The sequence below is a fragment of the Gadus macrocephalus genome, chromosome 10, assembly GCF_031168955.1.
Source record: "Gadus macrocephalus chromosome 10, ASM3116895v1".
Classification (NCBI taxonomy): Eukaryota; Metazoa; Chordata; class Actinopteri; order Gadiformes; family Gadidae; genus Gadus; species Gadus macrocephalus.
The window spans coordinates 1222981-1240315 of NC_082391.1; the positions used below are offsets into that span (position 1 = coordinate 1222981).

The 17335-nt window shown below is 49.1% G+C and overlaps 1 protein-coding gene across 1 annotated transcript in view; it reads left to right on the forward strand.

The window, feature by feature from the left end:
* arap3 (ArfGAP with RhoGAP domain, ankyrin repeat and PH domain 3) overlaps positions 1-15931 on the forward strand; it is a 39414-nt gene extending 23483 nt beyond the window's left edge. The window contains exons 15-35 of the mRNA XM_060063863.1: positions 777-912; positions 1901-2005; positions 2795-2951; positions 3100-3202; positions 3445-3640; positions 4072-4135; positions 4352-4515; positions 5535-5747; positions 6171-6276; positions 6411-6558; positions 7482-7550; positions 7881-7955; positions 8073-8190; positions 8389-8517; positions 8760-8896; positions 9718-9800; positions 10074-10115; positions 10954-11017; positions 12117-12254; positions 12635-12673; positions 13896-15931. Coding sequence (XP_059919846.1) covers positions 777-912; positions 1901-2005; positions 2795-2951; positions 3100-3202; positions 3445-3640; positions 4072-4135; positions 4352-4515; positions 5535-5747; positions 6171-6276; positions 6411-6558; positions 7482-7550; positions 7881-7955; positions 8073-8190; positions 8389-8517; positions 8760-8896; positions 9718-9800; positions 10074-10115; positions 10954-11017; positions 12117-12254; positions 12635-12673; positions 13896-14201 — 2592 coding nt within the window. The 3' untranslated portion in view covers positions 14202-15931. The remainder of the gene's footprint in view (positions 1-776; positions 913-1900; positions 2006-2794; positions 2952-3099; positions 3203-3444; positions 3641-4071; positions 4136-4351; positions 4516-5534; positions 5748-6170; positions 6277-6410; positions 6559-7481; positions 7551-7880; positions 7956-8072; positions 8191-8388; positions 8518-8759; positions 8897-9717; positions 9801-10073; positions 10116-10953; positions 11018-12116; positions 12255-12634; positions 12674-13895) is intronic.
* Positions 15932-17335: the final 1404 nt, after the last annotated feature.

The following is a 17335-nucleotide window of genomic DNA, read 5'->3' on the forward strand; positions in this document are numbered from 1 at the left end:
CCCTCCTACTCTTCCCATTCTTTGACCTTCTCCTCCTATTCATCCTCCTCCTTCAACTCGCCCCCCCCTGATCCGAGATTGGAGAGCAGAGTCATGTTGCCAGGGTTACCAGTGTTTCACCATATTTGAGGAACTTTTTTCCCAAGAGCACTGCAGCAGGGAAGGTAATGAGTGTATATCGAAACTGGGGTGTGGAACACTATAACCTTGACAAGTAGTGTGAAATGGCGTGTCAGGGCTTATCAACATCACAACGTTTGGTTACCGGCTAGTCGGTTGACTAGAAGACCCACATGGGGTCCTGTCAGGCTGTTTCTCCTGCTCTCTGCGTGAGTGGGCGCCTGGACCGGCTGGAGGTCAGACCGTGCCTGCTGTGGAATGTTATAAAGGGGGAAGGAGGGAGGGAGGGAGGGGGAGAGGGAGGGAGGAGGGAGGGAGGAGGGAGAGAGAGGGAGAGAGAGGGAGGGAGAGAGGGAGGGTGAGAGGGTCAGGGGGGGAGGGAGGGAGGGAGAGGGAGAGAGAGGGAGGGAGGGAGGGGGAGAGAGGGAGAGAGGGAGAGAGAGAGGTTTACCCAATACCCCCTGGTCTGTCTGTCTCACTCTCAGTTTCACCTTTTGCATCTTTCTGTGGGTGCCGTCCACTCTATCCAAACACACCCAGCCACATTCCTCTCCCTTAATGACCTCAACTTATCCCTTCATCGTCGTCCCTGCCCAGTTTTTGCAGAATCTCTCTCACCCCCTCTCACCCCCTCTCTCCCCCTCTCTCCCCCTCAGGTGTTGTGCACGGCTGTGACAGAGCAGAACCTCCTGAAGACCGTCACTCAGATCTTCGCCGAGGCTGAGGTGGTGCGGTTGGCCGTCGCCAACGGTTACGACCGCCGCTTCCCCCCTGACCTGGCCGACAGTTCAGGTGAGAGGCCGGAGCTGCCCAGAACCCTGACCCTAAAGAAGGGTCCAAAGCAGGCCTTAGTAGCGGCAATGAATGCATGGGCCATGGTTGATTACCGGTGAGAGGCTGGACTACGGGTTTGTGTCTTGTTACTAAAAGATCCCATCGCATAGAGCTGAGGATAGGATTGTACATTATTCATCCCAGCCATGATTTTGACCTGCCCTGGCAAAGTGGAAGACATAGTTGGAACTGAAAACGGATAACAAATGAATACAAATAATGAAATGCAGAAGATATTTATACATTAAAATGTTTCTAGGTTGTTTTACCCTTATTTGACTCGTCGTCTTAATGAGGGCTATAAGTTAAAGTTTAATTGAACATTTTTAAATAGTTTTTAGTCTGTAGAAGGACAATCAAATCCCCATAGTGAATCATTCCCGCAGTGACTTAGACTGTGGCTGTCGTCTGCTACTCGAGGCAAGGGCTTGTTCCCCGTTTGTGGAATGTGGAGCAGCCTTTACCACAGTGAAACGGTGGAAGAGTTAACACTACTATGGGGTGGGGGTGGCTACTGTGACAAAAGAGTGGCACTCTGTCCGTTTGTGCGTACCAGCGACGACCAGCCAGTCGGCTGAAAGATTAACAGTGTCCACTGGCTCGCCCGCAAAGCGGAGCTCTTCAGAAATCGCAGGGCTTGGATCAGTCGCACGTGAGAGTAGCGTGTACCGTTGGAGAGCTCCGTCTCTATGGTTCCCTTCACAACGGTGGTGTTCCGTGTGTCCATGTTCACTCTGATTTACTCTTTCTGTTCTCCTCTTCTCTATTTTGTCTCTCCTGTTATGCTCTCCTGTATTTGTTCTTATCTCTTCTCATGTACCCTGCTATGTTCTTATCTTCGTCCTATCTCTCTCTCCCCTCTCTTCATCTCTATCCCGGTATGTTCTCTCTGTGTGTACTCCACTGTGCCTTACTCTCCTCCTTCGTCGCCTCGTCTCCTCTGCAGACCCGGGTGTGTACGATGAGATAATGCAGGCCGTACTCCATTCCGGGTACCTCTACAAGTCCGGCTCCTCGGGTAGAGGCACCCTGTCACGCAAGACCAGAGAAGGTAGGCTGCTGAACTTGGGCGGGTGGGTTTTCGAGGCTGAGTCTTGGGGGGGGTGTTGGAGGAGGCGGTCACAAAGAGAGGCTTTGGCACTGGTTTAATAGAGGAACCACTACCTCCTTCTTCTGCCCGCGGAACAAAAGCCTTTTTTTTGGGAGCACAAGGTTTAGTTCTTTTTGTTTTTTTGGGAGCAGAGGCGTGTCGTCACCATACCAACCCGTCCTGCAGAGTGGCCCTGAAGCTGTTGATATTCCTAGTCACTCAACACTCTCCACACAGTCTTAAAAAAACCGTGACTCACTGCAGTGTCTATATTTCAGTTAAAGTAAATGTAAGAGAAGGGGTGTACGACGTGTTAACTGGAAATCACAAGTCATAGAAACGTAACATTTACGCAGAGCTAACCCTTTTATCATGTTTCTATTTTTGTAACTGAAAGACTACATTTGCACACTACACATGCATGTTTTTTTCTAGTGGTTTCATGCAGCACTTAATACTGGCTAAGATGTTTTTGCTCCGGGGCAGTATTCGGCTATAGTTCAGCGCTTGTAAGACGTCGCTGGTGCCTTTGGAATAAAATGTAGTCTAAAACAGAACAGAAATGGCTGAGGGGGTCAATTTACGTTCCTCTCTTTTCCACTCCACTCTCTTGGGTATATTTTTTTCAGCAGAGTTGAGTTCTACAGAGTTCTACAGAGTTCTACAGAGTTCTACAGAGTTCTACAGAGTTCTACAGAGTTCTACAGAGTTCTACAGAGTTCTGACCTCCTGCTCTTCCGATCCCGGTAGATTTCCAGAAGTATTGGTGCACGGTGGACAAGTCGTTGCTCCTCTACGAGTCGGAGCGCAGCCCAGACCCTTGCATGCAGATCTGGGTCAAGGACATCCTATGTGTCGGCGTGAGCAGACCCCAGACCAGCAATAACAACAATGGCTTCATCGACAGGTAGGAGAGTCGATGATACCGTGATGATTCTTTGGATTGACCTTTTTAGTTTTAAACAAACGTTTCAATAAACCAGGACATCTTCCTTCCGATTATTAGACACATGTTTGCATTTTTCACCTGAAGACTTGCTCCTTTGTCCTGCTAGGTTTCGCTACACCTTTGAGGTGTGCCTGAGCTCGGAGAAGCTGTACCAGTTTGGCCTGGAGACTCCTGATGCCCTGCAGAGCTGGGCCAAGGCCATCGGCAAGGTGCCTCCTCTCACCTGGGCGCACCGTTTCGGAGCGTGTTGAGTTATGATATCGGTGTTTGAATCCTGTGAATGATGATCAGTATGACTGAAAGTTGACCGGTTAATGACGACAGTAATCATCCTTGAGCAAAATACTGTAAATAACAGCTCCTTAACCACCTGAACATCCATCTACTCTATGCCCCCTTGGATAAACGCTTGCGTGAAGGGATTTAATGATAACGGTGGGTAATGTTCCAGGCGGCTACGCCTCTCAGCTGCCATTGCCTGCTGACGCGGGAGTTTGAGCGTGTGGGGGTCCTACGCTACAAGGCCATGCTGGACCCCCAGTGGAAGGAGGCGTACTTTGTGCTGCAGAAGTCCAACCTGTTCATCTGCCCCGGGAACGACGGCGCGGCGGAGGACATCATCAACCTCAACCGCCTGCAAGAGCTCAGTGAGCGGCAGTCTTTAATCCTGAGCACCAAACACTAGTAACATAATGTGAGCTAACGTTAAGTCACGTGACGCAAGCTAACATTAAATAATAATATCAAGCAAGCTAGCGCATAGTGACATATAGGAGTCACACTGAGAGCAAGCTGACTCTAAGACACATAAAACAAGATGACGCTCAACAATTTGAGCTTGGATGCACTGCTGAACACATCCCACATTCTCGCCTTTGAGCATAAATATTCAACTGCCGGGACAGCATTTTCTCCAGTCAAACACAGGCTAAGCACTGCTGTTTCTGATCTGAAGTTTTCCTTGACATTTATACACACCATCAAATTCCAGGTGCAAATTTAAAGTATGATGTGGTTGAACTGACCCACCTTCTGACTTGCTTCCCTAGCATAACATTATGTCCGTTCTAACCCTCAGGTACGACGTCAGAGAGTGAGCACCATGACAAGAAGGACATCCTGGTGCTGGTGGAGAAGGGGAGGTGAGACAGGGGGGGGAGATTGATCGACAAAGGAAGCATGTGGAGCATGAATAGGAATGGGTTCCTTTGTTTGTGTGATGTTAGCACGTCAGTCAGCTGGGCTCCAGTCCTTCTGTCCCTGAGGGTTGATTACCGTGGTAGATTATAGCCCATGCACGCCAGGTAGAGTAACTTCCCTCCCGCTCTCCTGTGGTCCTTCCCCCCCCCCCCCATCAGGACTCTCCACCTGCAGGGTATGGGCAGGGCGGACTTCGCCCTGTGGTACTCGGACATCCAGCGGGCTGCGGGGGGGAAGGGGAACACCCTGAGGGAGCAGCAGCTCAGCCGCTCAGACATCCCCATCATCGTGGACAGCTGCATCGCCTTCATCACCCAGTACGGTGAGCCGACCGAGGACAGCGCCGCGCAGCCGTCATGAAGGGTCTTTCACCGCTAGGGGCCGCCCTTTTAGTCCGGGCCCGTAAAAGTCGTTACATAAAAGAGTTATTGTAATTCATTTATCATAGTAATTTATTGAAATACAATTCTTTAAATGTTATATGGCGGACAAACTCCCCTTTCTTAAACCTCTCTGTGTCAAATAAGTCCCACAATGATTTCCTAATCCGTTTAAAACGTAAATGATCGAATTGGTGAAGTAAATAAGTAAATACATGCTAAATAAACCAAAAACATAGACGTGAGGACTCCAAGGTCAAAGTCAATTTTAATTATTTGTCCCCGATACGCAGCAATAATAACAGTTAGTGATGGAAACGCCATCATAACACAAATGACAGAGACCAGTACATAAAAATACATACGATACAGCGCAAGATCGCTACATAGGGAGGCCAAGATAAGCAGTCGTCAGGAGAACAGTGTGCAAAAGAGGCATAAAGTGCAATAGTGATATTACTTGTGTACTACAGTACATACTTTGTATGTACTGTAGTACATACAAAGGAAAGTTTGTATCGTTTAGTCCTGTGAGTGGGAACTCACAGGACTAAACTAGTTGTCCGATCGTTGATCAATGCCGAAGGGAGGGAGTTGCCTCACATGTAATCCGCAGAGAAATCCGAAGTTTGTTGCGACAATTGTCGGCCCAAGAGAAATTTCCGGGTAGACTGGATTTTGGCTGAATGGGAATGGACGCCCATAGTATCAAGGATTAAATATATTGTCAGCATGTAGAGGATCTCCATTGTTAAATGATCTCGTCATGGTAAAAGACAGACATTGACGAACGTTAAGGTGTTAATTTCCAAACAAACAATCCATGAGACACTCAAGACGCGCAAACAGCTGCTGCCGCTCACGACATGAGCAGCGCCACATCGAGGCCTAGATGTGAGGACTGCTGAGCGGAATCCAGTGGTGTTCTAACGGGTCCTCGGTTATGTGCGTGCACCCGTAGGCCTCGGCCACGAGGGAATCTACCGGAAGAACGGCGCCAAATCCCGGATCAAGCTTCTGATGGACGAGTTCCGCAAAGACGCCCGCAATGTGAAGCTGCGCATCGGGGACAACTTCATCGAGGACGTGACGGACGTGCTGAAGAGGTTCTTCCGGGAGGTGGATGACCCAATCTTCATGGCCGAGCTGCACCCTCTGTGGAAGGAGGCCGCCAGTGAGTGGACTGGTCCCAATACCTTCATACTGGTTCTACTGCATACGGAGGACATATTCGGTTCACGGTGTTCATACTATACCTAGTTGACTCAAATTCAGTTTTACAGATACAGTTCACACCGATCGAGTTTACTCAAATCGAGTTAAGTGGAATCCAGTTTAGAACAGATCCAGTTTACATATATGTTTCAAATAGATCACATTCAGATCTGCATTAGTTCTCTTCACTTGGCTCGGGTTAACAGATTCCGTTTACATAGACCAAGGGTCAAGTTTATTCAAATCCAGTTTTAGACCGGATCAAGATTTAGGATTTACACATGCAGAGAGAAACTAATTTATATATTTAAAAAATATGGTTTTGTATGAACGGTGTTTTAATGTTACTGTACCTTGTATAGTAACATTGTTTGTTTTGTAGAACTCCCTCAGAAGTACAGCCGGCTGGACCGGTACAAGGAGATCATCCGCAGCCTGCCCAGAGTCAACAGAACCACACTGGCTGCCCTGGTTGGACACCTGTACCGGTCAGCACGCACGCACACGCACATGAACACCTGTACGCTCAGACTCTCTGAGACACACACGCACACACGCACGTACGCACGCACGCACGCGGTCCGCCTGTAACCACACTGATGATGCACCTTTCTCTCTCCAGCGTGCAGAGGTGCGCGGACCTGAACCAGATGTGCACGAAGAACCTGTCTCTGCTGTTCGCCCCCAGCCTCTTCCAGACAGACGGGAAGGGGGAGCACGAGGTGAAGATCATGGAGGACCTCATAGACGAGTTCCTGTACGTCTTCGATGTGAGTAAGAGACCGGGTCACTCTGAAACTCCCAGAAACAGGAACATCTGCAGAGATGTTTGGTGCTAGAGGTCAACGGCAGCATATTTTTTGCCAATACAGCAGTGGAAATGTTATTTCTGAAAGGTTGTTCGTCTGGTCACGTGGATATCTGGCTATCTTTTCTTTGTTGACGTTTTGAATCTAGTTTCATTTTTACTACTAGTCTGGGGAACGTTTCCCAAAACAGTCAAGTTAACATTTTGCCGACTTATTACTAAGCCCAGTGGTATTATGCCGCAGCCGAAGTACGAGTGTTTCCCAAAAATCTCCAGCTACCATTGCAATACGTAGCTGACCTCTTCGTTGATTACTAGCTGCATACTTATCAGCTAATACATGGTCAACAGATGTTTTCTGTCCAGAGTTGCTCTGAGGCATTCAATCAGTCACAGGTGGAAGCCTCACAAACTTTGATATTTGGACTACATGCTTGTTATACAGTTGTGGTTAATATTTGCCAACTTGATTGTGTCTAGCCTATCTATCCTTTGTATCAACATTAGAAACAATTTTGGAAATAATTGTTTGTTTCTAAAAAACATTCATCAGCATAGGCACTATCTATGCAATGCAATATAGGTGTTTCAAACGGTTGATACGTTTATGTAAAAAAGCTAATTCAAACAATGAATTTTGTGAAAAATTTGTTTTGTCTACACTATTCTCTGGGATATGGATCGGTAAGAAATGCAGGAGTCAAATGGCTGAGTGGTGAGAGCCCTCTCCCTGAGAGTAACGGGTTGTGATGTTTTTTTGCTATCTTAGTTGGAAATTACAAGATAGATATTTCATATTGGGGATTCAAACTGCTTACACTCAACCGTTCCAAATAAAGGTATTTGCCGTTCTAACCGCTCAGTTCTTGGTGTGTGTGTCTTCAGATCGATGAGGAGCACCGCACGCAGATAGAGCTGGAGATGAGCCTCATCACGACGTGGTCGGACACGCAGGTAACCTGCCGCCACACATCCACTTTGACTTCATGTCATCAGTGTACGCTATCACAAAACTGTTGTTCTACGTGCCTTCTTTTATAGCTTTAGCATAGGTTGACCTTATCTAATCATTATACAATATCATATCTACATTATTTGACTCCACCTTCAAGTACATCATTGAAGTTACAAAGATGAAGCGGATGGATTTAGGATCAAATCCATCGATGCCCATACTTCATTGTGCCACGTTTGAGATTAAAAGATGAGCAGACACTACAGGGGTGGACTTCATGACCGTGTGAGATGACTCCCGTGTCCTCGTCCTCTGTGTGTTTCCTCTAGCTCTCCCAGGCAGGAGACCTGATCATCGAGGTCTACCTGGAGATGAAGATACCCGACTGCTGCATCACCCTTAAGGTACCGGTACCTGCCTTCAGCTCCCGTCGTTCATCGTCAGTTCAAACAGTCCACCGCGGGCATTGGACGTGTGTCTGAATGCAGTGCTCACTCTCTTTTTTCCCTTTTACCCAACAGGTTTCTCCCACCATGTGTGCTGAGGAGTTGACCAACCAGGTGCTGTACATGCGGAACGTCCCGGCCGGCGACAAAGACGTATGGATGTCGTTCGAGGCCATCGAAGACGGACAGCTGGGTGAGACGGACGGCTGTTTCCTCTTCCTCTTCTGTGTTTTGTCTTGCAATACTTGTGGGGAATACCACTGTCACCTTCTCCGTCTACCTAAAATAAATGCCAATCGACCAATAACAGTTCTATCTATCTAAGACACTCAAACACATACTCAAAGCTGAAATGCTTGGTTGTCATTTTGAAGTTCTGTTGTGCTTCTAGAGCGTCCCCTTCACCCCAAGGAGAAGGTTCTGGAACAAGCCCTTCAGTGGTGCAAGATGGCCGACCCCAGCTCCGCCTACCTCGTGGTCAAGAGGGTCCCTAAAGGAGAGGGCATCAACATCCTGACATGTGAATAAGACAAAGACACGCACGCACGCACACATTGTTGCTTGTTTATTATGCAATTGCTAGGAGCTTCCTTTGCCAAAACCAAATGAAAAAGAGCCAATTGCTTTCTAACTTAATTTTTATTCCTTAATTGCAATCTGCTAACACCACCTCCCAGACAAGAATTCAATGCCAGCTGAGGTGCGATGTGTGTTTGGCCGTTGGCTGTGCGGAAGTGACTCTGACGCTTGGTGTTTCTCCAGCCTACAAGAGTGAGATCATGAAGTTCGGCCTGCTGAAGTGCCGCGAGGAGCCGCCCAAACTTCTCCAGGGCACCCGCTTCCAGGAGAGATCCTTCCAGATCAAGGACCACAAGCTGCTGCTGCTCAAAGACAAGAAGGTAGACCTCACCGGGAGTCTAGTGGGGGAGGGGCTTGGGCTACCACGTGCAGGGTTCAAACCCTGATCTCGGGGGCCTGCAGTCCTATTATACGGAGGCCTGAACATTCTCAGGGGACTGCAGCACGTGAGCAAACACAACCATGTGTCTGCAAGGCCAACGAGACCTAGCGACATGCATTCAGAGCCCAGGTTTGTGACAGGATCGCTTGCAGACATAAGTGTTTACAAGGAACAGGATAGAGTCCAGGGTTTTGACTAGTCAAAGGGAACTGCGTTCGATCCCCGTTGTCCATTCCTGAGAGAGTTGCCTAACTTGCCAACTCTCTCAACTTGCCTGCTCCTTAATGAAGTGTTTCTTAATTAATTGTGAATCGCTTTGGACGAAAGAGTCTGCTTAAAGGTTGCATCAGCGATGTTGGGTGACGTCTCTTCTGTAGATTTTTCAAGTGAGATCCCAAACAAACTAGAGCCAGTTCGCCCCGCCCTTCCGTGTTTCATCCAGTAAAAAGGATCATAAACGCAGCCAAAACCCCACAACACCCGCTCCTTGTCGGTGATTGGTTGGAATACTATTTATTTTGGATTTTTGAGTGGTTGGTAGTACCATTTGTTTTTGTGTACGATCTCGGGGTACAGGCTGCCTACAGAGATGCGTTTTTTTGACGGCCTGCTTATGGGGCGGGCAGCTAGCGGATCGTGAGGAAAGATCAGGTGAATGAGATCGTATATGTTTCGCCTAGAATCCCTGACGCAACCTGTAATGGCTAACTAGCAGTTAACGCTGAAATGTTGCTGATGTGGTGTGTGTTTTTTGTCCAGAGCATTAAGCCTGAGAAGGAGTGGGCTCTGAAGACCATGAAGATCTACATGGGGATCCGTAGGAAGCTGAAAGCCCCTGGCAGGTAGGACATCACCCTGTCATGTCACATCACACCCTCTGGATCTTACCACCACAACCCAGACCTCAGTGTCTGAAGTCGCTACCAAAATAAGTACCAGTAATACCACTGTTCTGTATATTATTTGGGATAACAGTATTGCTATACTTTCTTAAACCCTGCTTGTGTAGTATTAATAAGGGGTGTATTGGGTGCGGAACAATCTTTGTACTGAATTTATTGATTTATTTTTTATTGTGAAATATTTCTAACGATTGGTTCTGCTTAAATTCCTAGATGGGGTTTTACAGTGATCTCAGAAAAAGACAAACACCAACTGTAAGTGATGTTTTAATTTGTTAATTACAAAACACAACTCAAGCAAACTCCTGAAAATGTTTAGCCACAGTCTGTATACCAAGGCTTTGTGGAGTCTGAATAAGACCGTAATCTCTGAGCTGGTAGTACACTAAAACAACACCCAGACCCCAGCGTGTGTGTGTGTGTGTGTGTGTGTGTGTGTGTGTGTGTGTGTGTGTGTGTGTGTGTGTGTGTGTGTGTGTGTGTGTGTGTGTGTGTGTGTGTGTGTGTGTGTGTGTGTGTGTGTGTGTGTGTGTGTGTGTTTTGAGAACACTTCCTCTTTGTTTTCTCTGAATAGTTTGATACAACCTCGGATGTTGCATAAGATATTCCTGAGTCCTGTGAGTTGTGTGTCTGTGTGTTTAGATAGATAAAGTATTTGCTTGTGCAATATAGTCTGTGTGTGTGTGTGTGTGCGTGTGACTTGTTTGTGGTGTGGAATGCTGGTGGTAGGGTATTGTCCTCATCTCCTCACCTCCTGTGTCCTCGTCTCCTCACCTCCTGTGTCCTCGTCTCCTCACCTCCTGTGTCCTCGTCTCCTCACCTCCTGTGTCCTCGTCTCCTCACCTCCTGTGTCCTCGTCTCCTCTCCCCCTGTGTCCTCTCTCCTCACCTCCTGTGTCCTCGTCTCCTCTCCCCTTGTGTCCTCGTCTCCTCACCTCCTGTGTCCTCTGTCCTCACCCCCTGTGTCCTCGTCTCCTCTCCCCCTGTGTCCTCGTCTCCTCTCCCCCTGTGTCCTCGTCTCCTCACCTCCTGTGTCCTCGTCTCCTCTCCCCTTGTGTCCTTGTCTCCTCACCTCCTGTGTGCTCTCTCCTCAGCTACCTGTGCTGTTGCTCTGAGGCGGACCTGTGGGACTGGGTGACCAGCTTCCTCAAGGCCCAGGTGGGTTCCTCCAGACAGCAGCCGTACCTCGTCTGAGCTGTCCACTTGGTAGTTAGTACGACAAGACGGACGTCCACTTGTAGTGTTGCATTTTTGAAAGTGCAGGCCGGAGTAAAATGTTGTTGACTTGCAGTTACTCCAGAGGCCATGCTTTCCCCGTCGAGGAGAGTATCAGAGGAGCGACGTTGGCCCGCACCGCCACACAGCGGCTGGACTCTTGCTTTAGGGGGTCCCACACCTTTAGCTGTAGATTTCTCAATGCATGTGTAAAGTGAGCAAACGACTAAAAGAGGGGGAAAGGCTGATTAATAAGGGCGATTTGATAGGTTGAGAGGTAGGAAGAACTGTCCCGGGTGAGTTTGGGTCATGAATATAGTTGGTTGGCTTTGGCTGCAGCTTGGTATTGATAGAGAATGGATAGGGCCACGTTAACACAAAAATAAGTTGCAATGTTGTTCTCTTTTCAATCCTGTCGAGGCACAAATCGTACAAGATGTCGGTCTGTTTCGTTATTTATTATTCAGCGTTTTTCCTCACGGGAAAGCACTTCTGAACCATAAAGCGACTGAGGGGGTTTTCCCTGTGGCGAGGCGCGGTGGGTGTGGCTTGGGAGAGGGGATCCGCCCAACTTCACAGTTTAGCCTCGCGGTAGGAGCTTTCTGAGCCGCTCCTAACTCTTCTACGCTGATTTGATTCGGTTGAGGCGGGTCTTCGACAATATATATAACATAGAGTATGTATTGTAGTGAAGCATGCATGTGGCGAAGGTTTTAGATCTTTAATCGGAGAGACACTTTAACGTTACAGGAAAACAGGCTTATATTTGCCCGTTGCCATCCACTGATGTTAATCCTGTACCCAGCGACGTGCTCTCTGGAACCGCCCAGGTTCGGGTAGCCCCCACAAAGGCTCCTGTATGGGATCGCACGCAGGGGGGACCTGAGGGAGTGGGCGTGGCCAAAACACTGAGCCCACTTCCAGGAAGACCCTCAGTCGGAACGCGCCTAATGAATAATATTCGATTTTTAGGGACATTTATTGTTATGCGTATGCGTTTATGTATCATTTTTTTACATTTCAAAACAATGTGTGTGTGCAGAACGATGATCGCTGCCCTCCCGTGTTGAGACGTCACTCCTCCTCCGACATCTCCAAGCAGAAGTTCGGCACCATGCCTCTCGTACCGATAAGAGGAGACGAGAGCAACTCCACCATGCTCTCGGCCAATCAGACGCTGGTAAACAGCTTGGAAGATGTGTGTGTGTGTGTGTGTGTGTGTGTGTGTGTGTGTGTGTGTGTGTGTGTGTGTGTGTGTGTGTGTGTGTGTGTGTGTGTGTGTGTGTGTGTGTGTGTGTGTGTGTGTGTGTGTGTGTGTGTGTGTGTGTGTGTGTGTGTGTGTGTGTGTGTGTGTGCGCATATTCTCTCATAGGTATGCCTGAATCAATAACACACATGAGTAAACTAAATGATTTGGGTGTTTGGAGGACTTCCTTTGTTTTTTGATATATTGTTGCATTTTTGTCCTAGTTAAGCACATCGTATTGCTCTTTTATAGGTAAGAATGATATCAATAAGGTTCAATGTCTTCCTTTAGTATTGTTCTTCTGTTCCCCACAGAGGAAGTTACACGCCAGACGAACACTCTCCATGTTCTTTGTGAGTATTTTGTCTTTCTTATTAAGCCGATTTGCTGTCCGTCTTGTCCTGCTAGCGATGCAGCAAAAACACTTTTCTTTAAAGAACGCACTCTGGACACTGCCCTTCCTGCAGGAAGTCTTCCACTTCCTGTTCTAGGGTTTACGATGGGATGTTTGAAGTGCGGACAACAGGAAGCCAAGGATGCGGTGATGGAGAGGGGGAGGTGGGGGACGCGTCTCCTAGTGACCCTGAGTCTCCCCACATGCTCCCACGTCTTCTTAATCAAAAGGAAGGAAGAGGCTGAATATTTGAGCAGAGGGCTGTTTTTAACGATGAATATATCCATTACAGTTTGCAGGGTTGGGGTCAGAGCTTAGACCCTTCAGCCCCGCCCTGAAACAACACCCTACTTCAGGGATTAGCCAGGTGAAACTGGTCGTTATAAAGTGGGCTGGCTGCATGCCCCCAGGGGGACATGAACACGTGAACTGTTAGTCTTTTGTTCTTCAGACGCCTGGGAAATTGTCTTTATCTTACGGTTTCCGTCGTTACCCAGGACTTGGAGAACGGACAATCGCGACCTTTCTTTTCGGAGAGGAAGCGGTTGTTTTGGACGTTGTTGGAGAGTTTGGCCGCCGCCCTCCGGCTAATTTGGAGATGATCATAGATACGGCCCTTAATCTGCTGATTACTGGAACACGTGCCAGTGGATGACTGTCTTATGGTTTGGTTAGTCAGGGAGTTGTTAAGCATGGCTCAATGCTCCGCTTTGTAAGATCGGGACATGAGAAATCTTCGGGAATGAATAATAATATCCTAAGATTCTACACAAGCTAAGCATGGGTATGTTTAATTAAAATGACCCTGAACCTACCGTTGCCGACCTGCCCCTCTGCCTACGTCATGTGCACAGGACAGAATGGTTCCACGCTCCAGTCCTGAATCCCAGCTCTGTATGACTGAAATCCCCGTCTCCCCCCTCTCTCCCCCGGTCTCCCCCCTCTCTCCCCCCCTCTCTCCCTCCCGTCTCCCCCTCGTCTCCACCCCTCTCTCCCCCCCGTTTCCCCCCCGTCTCCCCCGTCTCCCCCCTGTCTCCCCCCGTCTCCCCCCTTTCTCCCCCGTCTCCCCCCTTTCTCCCCCGTCTCCCCCCCCGCCCCCCCCCCCGTCTCCCCCCTTTCTCCCCCGTCTCCCCCTGTCCCCCCCCCCCGTCTCCCCCCTTTCTCCCCCGTCTCCCCCACAGCCCATGAAGGTGCAGCAGGACTCGGTGGAGGAGCGTCCCGAGGGCCCGCCCCCCCCCGCCCCCCCGGACCCCCAGGAGCCCGTCTACGAGGAGGTGGGGGACTTCGGCCTGCAGGTCCTCCACTCCCTGGAGTCCAGCTTCCTGTCGGGCCGGCCCCCCGGCCCCCCGCCGGGCCCCCCGCCGGGCCCCCCGCTGGGCCTGGTGAAGACCTGCTCCCTGGACTCGGACCCCGGGCCCCCCCCCCTCCTACCGCTCCGCCGGGGGGTCCCTGGACACGCTGGTCCAGAGCGGCGCCAGCAGCTGTGACGGGGACCCCGGGTCCGGCCACAGTCTGGACTCTCTGTCCGGGTCGTCCCCCGACTCCTCCGTCGTCCTCCTCCACCCGCAGGCGCAGTCGCACCCCGCGGCCAGGAGGGGGCAGCAGCGCCAGGGGCTGTGCACGCCCTCGCAGGAGCTGCTGCTGCGGGAGCTGTCGTCCGTCTTCAACAAGGACCCAGAGAACGGGGACGAGAGACACTACGACGGCTGAGAGAGAGAGAGAGAGGGAGGGGGAGAGAGAGGGAGGGAGAGGGGGAGGGAGAGAGGGAGAGAGGGGGAGAGAGGGAGGGAGAGAGGGAGAGAGGGAGAGAGGGGGAGAGAGAGAGAGAGAGAGAGAGGCTCTAAGGGGTACAAGGGGTACAAGTCGCCTCACTGGCATCCTGAAATGTTCCCACAATGCACTTCTTGGTTCTCACGTTCAATCTTTAGTGATCTTGCAGTCGGTGATGTTGATTTAGACTCAACGCACGGGGATGGGAACTCGCCGACAGCGTCGGTGCTCTGCTCAGAGACGACCTCCAACAGGGTGGGGTTGGAGCAGGGTTCTGACGGACGTAGAAACACCCACCAACGGGGACGAAGCTGTCGGAACACGTGGGATAGTGATATATGTGAGTTACTGCCACACACTGTTTTTTGCCTGATTATCTAACCGAATGAGACACTTCGATCAATTGTGAATGAAACGATGGGATCATCTTTTGTAATGGCTTTAATAACCCAGCTTTATACAGAAATCGATCCCAAAAAACTACTGACTAACTATATTAAAGTATCTTATCAGATGGATCGGAGAAGTATGTGTATATTGTATATTTACATCCTATTATCTATTCGTAACAGAAACGGCTGTACAATAGATGTATATCGATTTGAAGATGTAGTCTGCACACTTGAAATACGTTCCTATTATATCGAGCCCTAACGTTGTTCGACCATACATATCATAAAGAAAGGAAGTGGGGTTCAAGTTGAACCATAATAAATAAAAGAACATTCTTATTTTTGAATGAAATGGCGATCTGCTAGCACTAATTGCTATGTCTTTGTAAAATTAAATGTAAATAGTAGTGAGTGACTCACTGAGAACAAAAATCAAGGAAATAGCTTTACTTCTCAACAAAATAAAAGCTTGTTATGTTTTACCTGGTCTGATACTGGTAGGTTATCAATCCCTTTAGGAAGGAGAGATTTATTTTTTCATCTCTCATTTATTTTTATTTACTCACGGCAGTTCTGATTCACCCAACTATCATTTTATATCCGTTAATTTATTTATGAAATCCATATGTGGTTGCAGTTACGCATTGTGACCACTAGATATCAGTATAGATCTATTATTGATCTCCCGAGATCTGCATACGATGGCGTTCAAAGAATAGCACAAAACCAACAGTATTACAACATTGATGTTCAAAAGGGAGTGAGAGTTAATGCATTTGTTTAACTATTCTCTTAAAATCGAGCCATAATATGGCTAGAGCTTCGATGTATTTTACTGATGGAACTGAAAAGTACAAATACCACTTAATGATCTTAAATGCTTGTTTGCTTGCTTTACGATTCATTACTCTTACTTTGTTATGTATATTTAGTATGATTCAACACTGCCAGCTTTTTGCATTTTATGTTCAGTGGGGAGATCTTGTGTTGCATGTGTGTCCTCTTACAATGCTATAAAACATACACAAAGGACTTTATTAAAAAGTGCAAAAGTCTCACGGTATTAGGTTATTGTTTATTTCATAGATGACTGAACATCGTTTGATTTACAGAGGGGCTTTTAAGCTGAAATGGAGAGCGAGCTAAGACAAGAACTTCACGATGAAGTACACAAGTCACTTATGGGGTTGTTTTAAAATCATCCAATCTGCTGTGCTGTTGGCACACACACACACACTCACACACACGCACACGCAAACGCACACGCACACACACACTTTATCATGTCTTTGCGCGGGTCGGCATATGTGCATGTGTGTAGCCAGAAAAGCAGGTTTTGGCTCCCTAGTATTAGTGCAGAGCACACGCACACAACACCATTTGAATAGTGTTTTGTGCAACTTTGTCATGTGTATGAGTCTGCGTGTGCTCTTGTGCAGTGTGCGTTTGCATACGTGTATGCATGTGTGAGTGTGCGTGCATGAGGCTGAGGGCAGGACAGGACACCCACTCACCCCTTCCTTCCCCTCACCTTTAGCGTATTGATTTCAGATCCTAACCCTTCCTAAATAAGTTAGTCCGGGCCCCGAGCTGACCCCTGAGCTGCTGCCCTGGCGGGGCCTTTGAAGCGTGGAGCCCAGGGGTAAACCGATCGCCGCGGAGGGCAGGCGCAGGCGTCCCCTAAGTGACAATATGGCCCCAGGGCTCACGGGGGGGGGGGGGGGGCAGGGGCCGGGACGTGCAAGGGGGGGCCCTGGCGCAATCGGCCCCGTCCCGAGCCCTCCTCGGGCCCCGGCGGGAAGGGAAATTTGTCTCGCTGCCACTTGCTAATGACCCCGGCATATGCCGAGGGAAGGAGCGCAGCCCGCCAGGTGTGACCGGACAGGAGGGAGGGAGATGGAGATGGGAAGGAGAGACACACTGAGATGAGGCTGTAATCGACTTCGACACACACACACACACTCTGGGTGGAGATGGCGCGGTCCGGAGGGTCGAGTTTCGTGTGTGTGTGTGTGTGTGTGTGTGTGTGTGTGTGTGTGTGTGTGTGTGTGTGTGTGTGTGTGTGTGTGTGTGTGTGTGTGTGTGTGTGTGTGTGTGTGTGATGGATGCGGTGAAGTTCAGGGAGGTCTGGTGTGAAACTCTTTCCGAGGTTTGAGATTACTCCGTTGTTTTGGATTGTGGGGGTCGTGTCGGAAAAGCCAGTGTGTTTGGGAGAAGTTGAAGTTTAGTCGCCTGATGTGGATGTCCAGCCTGTATGAGGAGGGGGGAGCGAGAGAAACAAAGAGCCAGAGACACGCTGGGAGTGAGAGAGGGAGGGAGGAAGATGGAGAGAGGGCGAACAAGTCCCAACAAGAGCTGAGAGGATTAAGTTCATTCTCATTACCAGTCCGTCAACTAGTGAGACACACACACACACACACACACACACACACACACACACACACACACACACACACTTC